At 41.2% G+C, this 14,164-nt stretch overlaps 1 protein-coding gene across 1 annotated transcript; it reads right to left on the bottom strand.

Moving 5' to 3' along the window:
• Positions 1-5,371: 5,371 nt before the first annotated feature.
• Positions 5,372-6,936, bottom strand: LOC114637214 (testis-expressed protein 13C-1-like). The gene is made up of 2 exons (XM_028785737.1): positions 6,330-6,936; positions 5,372-5,424 (listed from the first exon to the last, which is right to left on the bottom strand). Exons 1-2 carry the CDS (start codon positions 6,934-6,936, stop codon positions 5,372-5,374), a joined length of 660 nt encoding a protein of 219 aa, XP_028641570.1.
• Between the last annotated feature and the right edge of the window lie 7,228 nt (positions 6,937-14,164).

Consider the following 14,164-nt stretch of genomic DNA (forward strand, 5'->3'; position numbering starts at 1 on the left):
GGAATTTTTATCTTGTGACTAGTCTATAGTCTGGCTGCTTTCTAGAATCATAAGCATCTTGGTAAGCTTAAAGTGTAGGAGAGAGTTGAGGATGTACTTCCATTGGAACCTAAGATGCACAAGGCTCTGGATGACACTCCTCAGCTTCACATAACCCAGGACTGGTGAGCCATGTGTATAATCCCAACACTCAGTAGATGGAGGCAAGAGGCTCTGAAGAATCATCAGTTAGCTAGTGATTTCAAGATCAGCTCGGGCTACAAAGATAGCCTAATGGACAGACAGATGGGAGAAGAGAGAGAGGGTAAATGGTAGGGGAAGAGAGGAAGGAGGAGGGTGGAAAGATGGAAGAAAGAAAGAAAAAGTATGTGTGGGAGTATGGGGACAAAGCCTTACAGGGCAGAAAAGCAAAAGAAACCACTTACAATATATTAGGAAACCATAGTGTCTGCTATGAACAGACAACATGACCAAGGCAACTCTTCTAAGGACAACATTTAATGGGGCTGGCTTACAGGTTCAGAGGTTCAGTCCATTATCATCAAGGTGGGAGGTAGTGTCCAGGCAGGCATGGTGCAGGAGGAGCTGAGAGTTCTAAATCTTCATCTGAGGGCTGCTAGCAGAATACTGGCTCCAGGCAGCTAGGATAAGGGTCTTATAGCCCTCACCCACAGTGACACACCTACTTCAACAGGGCTACACTTCTAATAGTGTCACTCCCTGGGCTGAGCATATACAAACCATCGCATTCAACTCCCTGGCTCCATAGGCTTGTTCAAACATTCTATGGGGGCCATACTTAAACATAGCATAATAAAAATACATTTAGTTCAACTTCAAAAGTCCCCATAGTCTGTAGCAGTCTCAACAATGTTAAAAGTTCAAAGTTTAAAGTCTCTTCTGAGATTCATCCAATCACTTAACTGTAATTCTCAAAGCAGGACAGGAAACCAGCTGGGCAAACTCCAAACTCTGCATCTCCATGGCTGATGTCAAAACAGTCTTAAGGTCTCCAACTCCTTTTCATCTTTGTTGACTGTAACAAACTTCTTTCTCCAGGACTGGTTCATTCCTTCTTAGCAGCTTTCCTCAGCAGGTATCCTGTGGCTCAATCATCTCGAACATCTTGGGGTCTCCAAAGCAGCTTCAACATTACAGCTTCTTGTTCCAATGTCTGGGATCCACACATGATCTTCTGGGCTCCTTCAAAGGGCTGGCATCACTTCACCAGTTCTGCTCTCTGTAGCACTCTAAGCTTAGGTCGATCCACTCCACTGCTGCTGCTATTCTTGGTGATTCTCTCATGGTACTGGCATCTCCAATACACTGGGGTCTTCCACTGCAACTAGGCTTCACCAATAGCCTCTCATAGGCTCTCTTCATGGTGCCAAGCCTCAAATCCCTTGCATGATCCCTTCAGTCCTGGACTGTCAACTGCAACTGAGGCTGCACCTTCACCAATGGCCTTCCATGGCCTCTCACAGTGCCAAGTCTCAGCTGCTCTTCACGACCCCTTCATGCCTTCAAAACCCGCACCACCTGAGTGATCCTTACACATTACCAAGTACAGCTGCAGCACTAGGTACAACCTTGGCTATCTCTGGAACACAGCCTCTTTGTGCTCTCAGGAAACACTTCCCAGAAAATTTCACCTCAGTAATTACCACTAATTTCTTAGCTCCAGCAAATCAGCATCAATTGTCTCAGTAGTCCCTTCTATTCTGCCAAAGCCAAAGCCATGTGGGCAAAGCTGCCGAGTTCGGCTGCTTTCTGGAGTTGGAACAAGGCCCCCTTGTTCTATTATCATCAGCTTTCTGTTTTTCAACTCCTTCCCTGCCTAAGCTTGGCTGTCCTGGAACTTGCTCTGTAGACTGACTTTGAACTCAGAGATCTGCATGCCTGTCTCCTAAGCACTGGGATTAAAGGTGTGGTCCACCAAGCCTGGATTTAAATTTGTTTTTTTTTTCACCTAGAACTTTCTCTGTTCTAGATTGGCCTTGAACTCAGAGAGCTGCTTGTCTTTGCCTCCTGGGGTTAAAGGCTTATATACTACCTACCATGTCTAGGCCTCAATTTAGCTGGGTGAGTTCTTGCCCCAAGATCTCTACTCCCTTAATTCAATTTAATATCCTTGAAAACAGGATTTAGCTCCGTTTCACTTCCTGGTGCCCCTTTAATACTTGAACCATATGTTTTATATTTTCCCTTTCTCAGTTTGCTATGCTTGTTTAAAATGCTCTACGTGAGACTTAATCAGAAAACAAAGTCTATGATGGGCATTTCTGAGACTTCCTTTGTCAATGCAATTAATCTGAGTCTCTTCACCTTAGCCTCAGGCAGACTCTTCAGACAAGGGCAAGAAGTAGTCACACTCTTCACCAAAATATCACAAAAACAGTTGCTCTAGGCCACATATGGAAGCTCTTCTCACTGAAATCTCTTGGGCCAGGTCTGCACAGTTCAAATCACTCTCAGTAACAAAGTCTTCCATATTCCTATGAGGATGGCTCATTAAGCCCCATTTAAAACATTCCATTGCTTTCCAAATCCACATTCTTCCAAACAAAGGCATGGTCATGCCTATCACAGCAATATCCCAATCCCTGGTACCAACTTCTGTTTTAGTTAAGGTTTTACTGCTGAGAAGAGAGACCGTGACCAAGGCCACTCTTATAAGGACAACATTTAATTGGGGCTGGCTTACAGGTTCAGAGGTTCAGTCCATTATCATCAGGGTGGGAGCATGGCATCATACAGGCACAGTTCCAGAGGAGCTGAGAGTTCTACATCTTCTGGAGGCTGCTAGGATGTGGGTCTTCAAGCCCACACCTACACTGACACACCTACTCCAACAGGGCCACACCTTCTAAGCATGTCACTCCTGGGCCGAGCATATACAAACCATCACACAGAGAACCTCAGGAAAATGATCCTACAAGGATCTTAGACCCTCAGATATCAGGGCAGAAATACTCACCTCACTCTCCTAGCTCAGAAACAGATACGCCCATTTTCAAGGGCCCATGAAGTACCAGATAGTGAGGGTACCTGGGAAAACAATGGATTGAAGGCCCCACAGAAGTGCCTCCAATCCTTGGTAATCCTCACAAGAGGAGCAGCATTCCAATAGGAAATGAGACTGAACTTTACCTAGTTGGGATGGAAGGAAAGTGAGGATTGGAGCTGCCACGTCTAAACAAATCTCTGAAATACAAACTACCCAGAACACATACCAGGCAACTCTACTCTCTATTGCTAATTAACAGAAAAGCTCTGACAAAAGTGGTCCCTGGTTAGCTGGGCAGGATCCTTCCAGGAACTCATGAACACTTGTGGTTCAAACTGAAGCTGGATTTAACCTCTCAGGCCCAGCTTCTCCTGGGCTCCTTCAAGCCTTGCAGCTGCTGGTTCAGGGGAGTAGAATTCCTGGAAACTCCACACCTACTGGAAAAGGAGTCCACAACCCTGCTCCCCACACATCAGTTCTATTTAAAACTTTTTTTCTTTTTTTTTATAATTTATTTTTTCTCAAATCGTAATTCATTCACACAGGGGTTATAAACACAGAAAGGCAGGATGTGGGGAAGGGAATGACACTGGAGTGTGGATGTTCAGGGGGAATACAGATATCTTCAGAACCGGGTATCGGCTGGGTGAAGGTTCAGGGGACAGGTCACTATGACTCTGCCTGTGACTCGCTTGTCCTTATCTAAGTTGGTATTGTCTGCCAAGGCTACCTACTTACAAGGTCTGTGACTACTCGGGCTTGTAAATTTCCACAAAAGCTGCCTGTTTACATTAGCTTATAGCCATCTGTTTCAATGTTTTTCCACTGAGACCCAAGACTTGGTGTTAGTATACATGTATGACAGGCCTATTGCTGATTTCTATTTAAAACTTAATTAATCCCCACAAGGAGGCACCATCAATGTGTAGTGCTGTGGTGACTCTGATGTTTTTCATCCATTTCTGACAGGACAGGGACTTGGGATGGGGGCAGTTCAGGGTTGCAAAGAGTCAACACTCCTCTAAGTACTTTCTCCAAGACAACCCAGTGATTTTTCTCTGCTGGGCTGGTGGGAAGCCAGGAAAACACCTATGACCTTCAAGAAATGAAATGGTCAGAGGATCAGAAAAGCCCTGCCTATATTTTTACAAGACCACCTTCCTGGTCTTTGCCACTGCTCATATTTGTCTAACTTGCTACTAAGACAATAGACAGTTTGATCACTCAAATCAGTCAATAAGATCTCTTTCATACTGCCCCCAATACTGATTGCAAAAGTGGATCCAGATATTCTTTCTGTTGGTTTACTCAGGACCACACTATATGCAAGACAGAGAAAACACTTCTGATCTAATTTGTATTCCCAATTATGCTAATTATTGTCATCTAGCTAACCTAACCAAGAAGGATTATGATGTATATCAGTTAATAGAGCATATAGTTCCAACTCTTAGCAAACCCCAAGCAATCAATAACTATTTGTTTTATGAATTACATGAAATGTATCAAATTTGCTATTAATACTGTAGCCCTCAGCAGGAGGAAGGGGAATGGGATAGGGGGGTTCCTGGGTGGGTAGGGGGAAATAGGGAAAGGGGATTACATCTGAAATGTAAATAAAATATTCAATAAAAAATAAAAAAATAAAAATAGTAAACACTATACAAAAAAATACTATAGCCCTCTAAAATTTTCAATTATCAAGCTAATCCCTTGAAAAAGGGAGACATGAAATTTTAGCAAGTCTTTTTTTTTTTTTTTTTGGTTTTTCGAGACAGGATTTCTCTGTATAGCCCAGGCTGTCCTGGAACTCACTCTATAGACCAGGCTGGCCTCGAACTCAGAAATCCACCTGCCTCTGCCTCCCAAAGCAAGTCTATTTTGTTCTTTAGTGTTCCCCATATAAAATCTCTTAATGTTGCTACCCCAAAATTACAGAAATGTATCTTGATTTCTTTTTTCAAGTGAGTTTGTTCAAAGGTTACATTTCATGCAGGACAAAGGATACCCTGACCCATGCTGTGTCTGAAATTAAGTTCCCTATTATTATCTAACCAACCTTACAAAAGAGATTATAATGTGCATACTGGATAACATAGTTGTAGTTTCTATCATATGTCAATGTCTTAGTAACCATTCAGTGGACAATGAACTTGTGATGTTCTCTAACATTTTACATTAGTCTGTGAATTCCTTTGAACTATGCAATGTCAATGGATCAAGTTATAACAAAATCTGTATGCTTTTCTCCCCTAAAATATATACCCAGACATCTCCTCAATTCCTTCACATTTTTTTTGTAACAGCAACTAGCTGAGATTTTACTGAGGTGGAGATTGGTCTTGAAAGTCATTTCACGAAGATTCACACACTGGAAGCTGGGAATTCTTCAGCCCCACGCAAAGTATCTAGAACCGAGAGACACAAAGAATAGCACTGGTGAATGTTATAGAAACAAATTAAAGAATTACTACAGTAAAGCAATAGCATTCTCAAAGAAAAAGCAATGTATCCAGAACACACTGCATCTTACATTTTAAAAGCATAGCTACACCCTGCAGAAGTTCTGGTGTTATGCAAGAAGGAAGTTAAGGAGAGTACAGAAAAAGAAAAGAGAATGTTCTGTAACATCAGCTTCTTTCCTGTTTTAACTAAATGCATAGCAGTCAACTACTGTCCAGTTGTAAATGTACCTGCAACTGGAAATGTTTTCCTTTGAAAGATAAATTGACATACTCAGTAGAATTTCATCCTTCTCAAAACCAATGCAAATTATATACACATATACACATATAAAACTGAATCTGTAGAAAGATATCCATACATGCAATTAGATTTACTGTGTTAATTGCAGATTAAGGCTATAGCTTGGTGGTGGAGGACTGTTGTAGCATTTGTGAGACCTTGGGTTAGATCCCTTAGCACAGCAAACAAAGAAGCCCAGAGGTTATTGCTTGGTAGTACAATAGTAAAAAGCTTTTACTTGAGTTTTCAAATATTCTATGATGTAAATAAAAGAAAAAACAGGCAAGGGGCCCCAAGAAATGATTTTGTCCCTCCCTAAATTCAGTGAGAAGCTTGTTTGGGGTTAAGGCTTCCCAGCTCTCCTGGTTATATCTAGATCTGTTTTTGTCCATGAATTTGGTTACTCAGGTACAGGGATCCCGCAACAGCAAGTGAGCTAGTGGATAGAGATCCTTCCTTCCCTTCTGAGAGTACTCTGGATGGGGGAGGGGATGCCATGGGGAACAACATAGAGAACACTGACATAGAGAGGGCTGTGGGGCCTTGGCTTAAGGGCTAGAGGATCTTGGCATACCTGTTAGGGATGTCATCTGGGCTTTCTTCGGGTACACTGCACACTGCCCATTCTTCAAGCCCGTGGCACGAGCCTCTCTATTTTCTTTGACATTTAGAGGCCTTGACGGAGTACCTGGATAATCAGCATCTTGTGAGTTGGCGAGGAGTTGCTGGGACAGCTCGAATTCAACTAGCCTCCTTTGCAACATATCGCGCTCTAGCATTACTTGCTTCAGGTTGTCTTTTGCACTGCGAAGCTCAGAGACCACTTCATCACGTTCCTCACGCAGCCGTTGCAGGTCTGTGGCCAAAGTCCAGGTGGCTGCCTCGTGCTCTTCTACCTGATCGTGAAGCTGCTGGACACGGCGTAACTGCTTTTCTCGTTGCCTCACAGCCACTCTCACTCCCAGGGCCAGAGCACTCCAGGCACAGGCCCTCTTGATGGAACGCGGTACATGGGTATCAACAACAACAGACTTCAGGCCATCTTCTATATCCTTCCAGGGCCGTGAACGGAAGGTCAGGTAGAAGCCAGGGCCACCTCCGTTCCTTGTCACCTCTTCATTGATGAACAGAACCACTTCGCAGTGGCGGAAACCACTCTTGGGGTCATCAATGTCCACGGCCATGGTCAAACCTCCTCTAAGTAGTGGACTGCAATGGGCTCACCCGTCAACTCAGTGCCTTGTCCAGTCCTGGGTCCTAGCGCCTCCCTCCTTCCTCCCCCTCTTTACCCTGAAGCCCTGAAGTCACCGGGCCACTCACACCAACTCCTCCCACGCAAGAGATTAACATGCCACGTCATAGACATGGGCTATGAGACCTGCAGCATGGCCTGCTTGGACCAAAATGCAGTGGAAGAGATATTTCTTACTTGTCTGGCAAGGTTGCGTGTCTGCTCTTTAAAGTACGTCCTGGCAGTACAACTGTCCTGGGAACAGCAGTGAGTCCATATCCTGAGAGTTACTGAGAGGTCACGCCCTATCTGCACCCTATCTGGCATGGATGGTTTTTCTCTTTTTCCCTTTCCCCTCCTCCTACCTCCTCCCCCTCTTTCTTTTTCCTTTCCTCCTCCTTCCCTCTTTCCTTCCTTCCTTCCTTCCTTCCTTCCTTCCTTCCTTCCTTCCTTCCTCCCTCCCTCCCTCCCTCCCTCCCTCCCTCCCTCCCTCCCTTCCTTCCTTCCTTCCTTCTCTCCTTCTTTTCCTCTTCTTTCTTCCCATTTTCCATTTCTTTTTAAAGGCCACATCTCCCTGTAGAGCCCACATTGAACTTTCAATTCATCTGCTACCATCTCCTAAGTGCTGAGATCTATAGTGATGCCACACAGACAGGATTTGACAAGAATTTCCAACCTAGAGTAGGAGAAAGTGGATGCTTTGGGGAGTACTAAATGACTCAGCTCCCAGTCCCATAACTCTCTTTCTGTATCAAAGTTTTTACGCAGTGCTAAATTCCTCAGATCAAACATGAGTGACAGAACTCCCTCAGTTTTCCTTTTAAACACCTAATCTTGTTCTAGATGCCAGGAATTTCTATTCTATTTTCTCTGGGTTTTTATCTTTGTTTATCTGTCTGGCCTATTTGTCAAGACAGACAGCTTGCTACATAGCTCAGGTTGGCCTTGAACTCACTATTGATCCTCCCCTGTGCCAGGATTATTGGTCTACACCCCCAATGGCTTTCCTTGATAATTTTAGGATAGTTCATTACCCGTTATCCCTGCATAGCCCCCCTCTCTTATGCTACTGGATAACTTATTCAGTACAGTAAAGCTGGTCAAGTTCCTTCTTCCTGCTTAAACATGTTTTTTTGGTCCCGTGTCTTGCATTTGTCAACACCACCCTATTGTTCCATCACCAATCAATGCTACACTTTGGTTTTCATTCCCAAAACTTTAGTAAAAGTTCCAAAGGTAGGCAGCAGTTTCTACCTTACTATGAAAGTTGTTTGCCAGGTGGTTTTTCTATGATGTTTCAGCACAGTATGGTTCTGTTGACTGTGCCTTCTTTGAGACTCCACATTGGCTTAGGTTTTCTTTTGACCTTTTACAAAAGGTTTATATTTGTTTTATAGTTTATATTTGTTTTATATTTGTTTTATACTGTGTTAGGTGTGGCTGGAGAGATGACTCAGCAGTTAAGAGTACTGGCTTCTCTTCCAGAGGACCTGGGTTTGATTCCCAGGATCCACATGCTGGCTCCCAGTTGTATCACTCCAGTTCAGGGAATCCAACATGCTCTATGGCTTCCTGGGCACCAGGCATGCATGTGGTTCGCAAGCAGACATACAATCAAAACTTTTATTTGCAGAAAGCTTTTTAAAATAAAAGTTTTAAAATAAGAATATATATGCATGTGTGTCTTTATGGAGTGTATGTGATTATATGTACAGTTGTCCATAGAGACCAGAAGAGGGCAATGGATCCCTTAGAGCTGGAGTTACAGGAGGTTGTGAGAGTGATGATAGATGGGTGCTAGGAACTATGCTCTTAACTGCTGAACCATCTATCCATCCCTGATTTTGGTATTAGAAAGTCACTTTATTTATTTGGTTTGCATATGTGTTTTCTGAACATGTTTCTACATGTACTATGGCATGGGTGTAGAGGCCAGCAGAAAATATTCCAAAGTTAATTCTATCCTTCTTCTATATGGGGCCTTAGAATTGCACTCAGGTCATCAGACTTGTTAGCAGGCACCTTTACTTGCTAAACCATCTCATTGGTCTACCTTTTGGCATTTTTGTTAGCATATATCAATTGTACAAAACAATGAAGTATAGAGCCAGCAGTGGTGGTACCCATTGCAGCACTTGAGAGGCAGAGGTAGGTAGAAGTGGGCAGATCTCAGTGAGTTCAAGGCCACCTTGGTCTTCATAGTGAGGTCCAGGATAGCTAGGGCTAATTAGTAAGACCCAGTTAATAAAACAAACAACAACAAACCAAATTAATAGGCATTTTGTTTGTTTTGTTTTTCAAGACAGAATTTCTCTGTATGTATCCATGGCTGTCCTGAAACTCCCTCTATAGACCAGGCTGGCCTTGAATTCAGAGAGATCTGCCTGCTTCTGCCTCTTAAATGCTGAGATTAAAGGCATGGTGCCACCTCCACCTCAGTTGAAATTAATGGGTTTTATTGTGACATTTTTATACATGTATATATGTGTTTTGGTTATAGTCACTTCTCTTCCACAGAGACACTATCTCCTTGTCTCCTTCCTCTTCCCAAATAGTCATTGTGGTTTGTTCTGATGCATCCCCCTTCCCAACTGCCTCCCCAGTGCTTCCTCCTTCTCTTTGACCACTTTCCATCCTCTTTCAAATGGCTCACACTTCTGCTTTCATGTCACATGTATTCCATTACTCTCTCCCTGACTTAAGATAGCCTGTAGTCTCCTGTATCTACACTTAGATATTACTTTAAATCTAAGTTCTACATATGAGAGGAGACCTATGATATTTGTCTTTCTAACTTGCATAATTTATGTTAATGATCTCCAAGTCAATCCATTTTCTAACAAAAGCCATGATTTCACTTTTCATTCTGGCTGAATAAAATTCCAATGTGTATATGTACCATACTTTACTTACTTAGTTATTTTTATTTGTATTTATTTTATCTGTTGATGGAAATATAGACTGGTTGCATTTCTTAGCTGCTGTGAATACAGCACTAAGCATCTTTATGGTATATGTTGACTTAAACTCCTTTAGGCATATTTTCCCAAGAGTGATCTAGCTGGGCCATGTGGTAGTTCTATTTTTAGGTTTGTTTTTTTTTTTGAGGAACCTTCACACTAATTTCCATACTAGCTTCACAAGTTTATATCTCCACCAACAGTGTATAAGAATTCCTCTTATCCCACATCCTTGCCAGCAGTTCTCATTAGTTTTCTTGATGACAGCCTTTCTATCTGGGCTGAGAAGGAATCTCAAAGTAGTTTTAAATTGCGATTTTATGATGACTAATGAGGATGAGATTTTTTCAAGTATTTATTGGCCATTTGCATTTTTCTTTTGAGAGCTCTCTATTCAGTTCATCAGTGCTTAGAATGATTGGATGATTTCTTTTTGCTGCTTAATATTGTAGCCCTCTCTATATTCTAGATATTCATCATCATAGGGCTCTTTCTTCTCCACAGTGTGGAGACCAGAGGATAGACTGTGTTTAGCTTTTACCTGGATTCCAGGGATCCAAACTCAGGTTGCTGAGTTTGCAATTCAAGTACTTTTACCCACAGATGCATCTCCCTCTGTGATATAATTTGAGATCAGGTATGATGGTACCTTCAGCATCACTCATTGTATTTAGAATTACACAGGTTCTTTTTTTGCTCCCATATGAATTGTTTTCATTCATTCCTTGAAGTGACATTTCACTGACATTTTGATAGAGATTATATCAAACTTGTATTTTGCTTTAAGTAATATAGCCATTTTTATAACATGAATTCTGTCAATCCATGAGTATGGGAGGTCTTATCTTCTAGTGTCTTCTTAAGTTTATTTTTCATTATGTTAATGTTGTCACTGTAGAGGTCTTTTACTTCTTTGGCTAAGTTTATTACTAGATGTCTATTTGTATGTATGTATGTATGTATGTATGTATTTATGTATTTATGTATTTATGTATTCATGTATGTATCTTTGGGTTTTCAAGACAAGGTTTCACTATGTAGTCCTGGGTGTCCTGGAACTTTCTGTGAAGATCAGGCTGGCCTCAAACTTAGAGATCCACCTGCTTCTACCTCACAAGTGCTAGGATTAAAGGCTTGTGCCACCACCACCTAGCAAATATTTTTTTAATCTATTGTGAATGGCATTTCCCCCATTATTTCTTTCTTGCCAAATTTATTTTTGCATGCTACAGGTTGATTTGTATCCTATTAGTTTGATAAAAATGTTTATCAGTTCTGGAAATAAAATGATTTCATAGTGAACAAAGTAAGGAACTCTCAAATAAATAGTCTATTGATGTATCCCAAGGGCTTAGAAAATAAGTATATTACAAACAAAAAATGAATAAAATGTAACAATGATCACAGTTTTGTTACCATTTAGTATAATGTTGGCTACAGGTTGATCACATACCTTTGCCTTCATTATTTTGAGGTACATTCCCTCCATTCCTTGGTTGTTTTTAGGGCTTTTATCATGAAGAAATGGATGTCAAATTTTCTTGAGGATCTTTGACACATTAGATGAGATTATCACTTAGTTCCTCCCATTAATTCTGTTTTTGTATTATATTACACTTCTTTTTTGCTTTTGTTAAATCAAACTTGTATTCCTGGAATGAAAACAGTTCATCTATGGTGTATGATCTTCTTAATATATTCTGGAATACAGATTATGAAACACGTATTTAGAATCTTTGCATCTATGTTCATCAGGAAAATTAGCCTATACTTTTCTCCTTTTGTGTGTGTGTCTCTTTGCAGTGTGGTTTTGCAGAATGAGTTATATAGTATTCATTGACTTTGTATTTTATGGAACAGGTTGAGAAACATTGGTGTTGGGTTTTTAATGGTTTGAAAGAATCTTGCAGTGAATGTGTCTAGTAAATCTTTACTTTGTTTAGAGAACTTTTCTTGGTACTTTAATAACCCTGTTTTTTCTTTTATTTTAAGCATGTTTAAGTTGTTTAAATCATCTTGACTTAGTTTTGATATGTCATAGGCGTTTAGGAATTTAATTTACCCATTTCATCCAGTCTAGATTTTTGGAATAGAAATTTTCCAAGTATTTTCCAACGAGTCTCTAGGCTTGATTGGAGTCTGTCGTTATAACAACACCCATTTGTTCTGTAATTTTATTAATTCAGATCTTTGGGGGAAAGGACTTAATTTGGCTAGGAGTTTCCCAATCTTTTTTCTCTTAAGAGCCAGCTTTTTGTTTGTTTGAGCCTATATATTATTTTAGTTTCTATTTTATTAATCTTTATGTTGATCTTTATTTTTTGTTTTTCTCCCTACTTCTTTGGGGTTTGTATTATGCTCATTTTCTAAGACCATGGGGTATGTCAATATGATATTTATTTGAGAGTTCTTTACTTTTTTCCACTCTGATATCATTTTATTTCCAGAGCTCATGGACAAAGAAAATAGTCTGGGAAACATGTATGACCACTTGTCTTAGTTAGGGTTTTACTGCTGTGAACAGACACCATGATCAAGGCAACTCTTATAAGGACAGCATTTAATTGGGTCTGACTTACAGGTTCAGAAGTTCAGTCCATTATCATTAAGGCGGGAGCATGGCAGCATCTAGGTGGGCATGGTGCAGGAGGAACTGAAAGTTCTATATCTTCATCTGAAGGAAGCCAGGAGCAGATTGGGCACCTTCAGGCAGCTAGGAGGAAGATCTCCAAGACCACCCCCACAGTGACACACTTCCTCCAACAAGGCCACACCTAATAGTGCCACTCCCTGGGACAAGCATATGCAAACCATCACACCACTGGATACAATCTTGAACCTATTGCTTTTTAACATAATCTAACTCTATTAAAGGATTTAATACAAATATTTATTAGTACTAATTTTTATACATATAGTAGTTGGAGATGGGGTCCTTGGAAGAAAATTTGATTTATATGAGGTCATGCATGTGAGATTACCATGATGGGAATCACTGCCCTTTTGAGAAGAAAGCAGAAACAGGCAACTTCCTTTCCCTATTTGAGAACTGGGAGAGAAAAATGTCTTTCTGGGATGCTTTGTTACAGCAGCACAAACTGAGACATTGATATTAGATGAACAGATCTAGCAATTTAGTTTGGATAAGGAAGCAGATTTTGCCTCTGGCCCATTTCTGTGCACAACTTGACATTTTTGCTTTTAAAGTAGAGTTTGTGATAAAAATGTTTGCTTTACAACATTTATTTGAAGTGGAGAGTAAATTTGTTACCTACGATGTTTCCCTTTTCTAAAGGAAAGACAGTTTGGGCCAGATAGGCATGACCTGGCATCAGTATTGGCTTGCAGGGTACTGAATTGCAGTGAGTCTAGGAAGAAGTAAAATGGCCTGGCAATCCCAGTTCTAAACATTGGAAAGAAGTAGCTTGGTGTTCTTGTGGGACTCCTAACAGTGGGAGTGGGAGTGTCTCTGACTCTTTTGTCTGCTCTTGGGACCCTTCTTCTCCTATAGGGTTGCCTCATCCAGCCTTGATAAGAGGGTTTAGGCCTTGTCTTATTGCATCTTGTTATGCTGTGTTTGGTTTATATCTCTGGGAGGACTGCTCTTTTCTGAAGGAACACAGAGGAGGAGTGGATCTGGGGGAGAGGAAAGGTGGAGGGGAGACTGGAGGAGTAGAGGGAAGGTAAACTCTGGTCAGGATGTACTGTATGAGAGAAGATTAGATACAAAGAAAAAAAGAAAAAGAACCTATTGAGTCCAATTGGTGTTACCTACAATTACATGAGTGTAGAAGGTCTGCCTGTGGTATTATGGACAAGCTACCAGGGGCTCCATCCTTGAAGAAAACTGACCTTTCTCTTCTCTGAGAGCCATGGACTTCCTATAGCTTCCCAACTAGGAGTGTGACTTTGTGACTCCCGTCTCCATCATGTTGAAATGTTGACTAGATTGTAGTTGTGAAGGTCTTATGTAGACAACCATACCTATTTAGGAGTGCAACTACCTGTCATGTCCAGAAGACAGTTTTGAAGCTACTGTCCACAAACTCTGGATCTTAAAATCTTTATTGCCCCTCTTCTGTGATGTTCCCTGAGCTTTTTGGGAAGGAGCTCTGATATAGATGCCCCATTTGGGGATGAGTATCCTGGTCGCTTATTCAATGAACTTTGATAATTTGGGTTCTCCATATTAATTTCCTTCACTGCCAAACCAAACCAAAC

The sequence above is a fragment of the Grammomys surdaster genome, unplaced genomic scaffold, assembly GCF_004785775.1.
Source record: "Grammomys surdaster isolate TR1022 unplaced genomic scaffold, NIH_TR_1.0 60, whole genome shotgun sequence".
NCBI classification, from domain to species: domain Eukaryota; kingdom Metazoa; phylum Chordata; class Mammalia; order Rodentia; family Muridae; genus Grammomys; species Grammomys surdaster.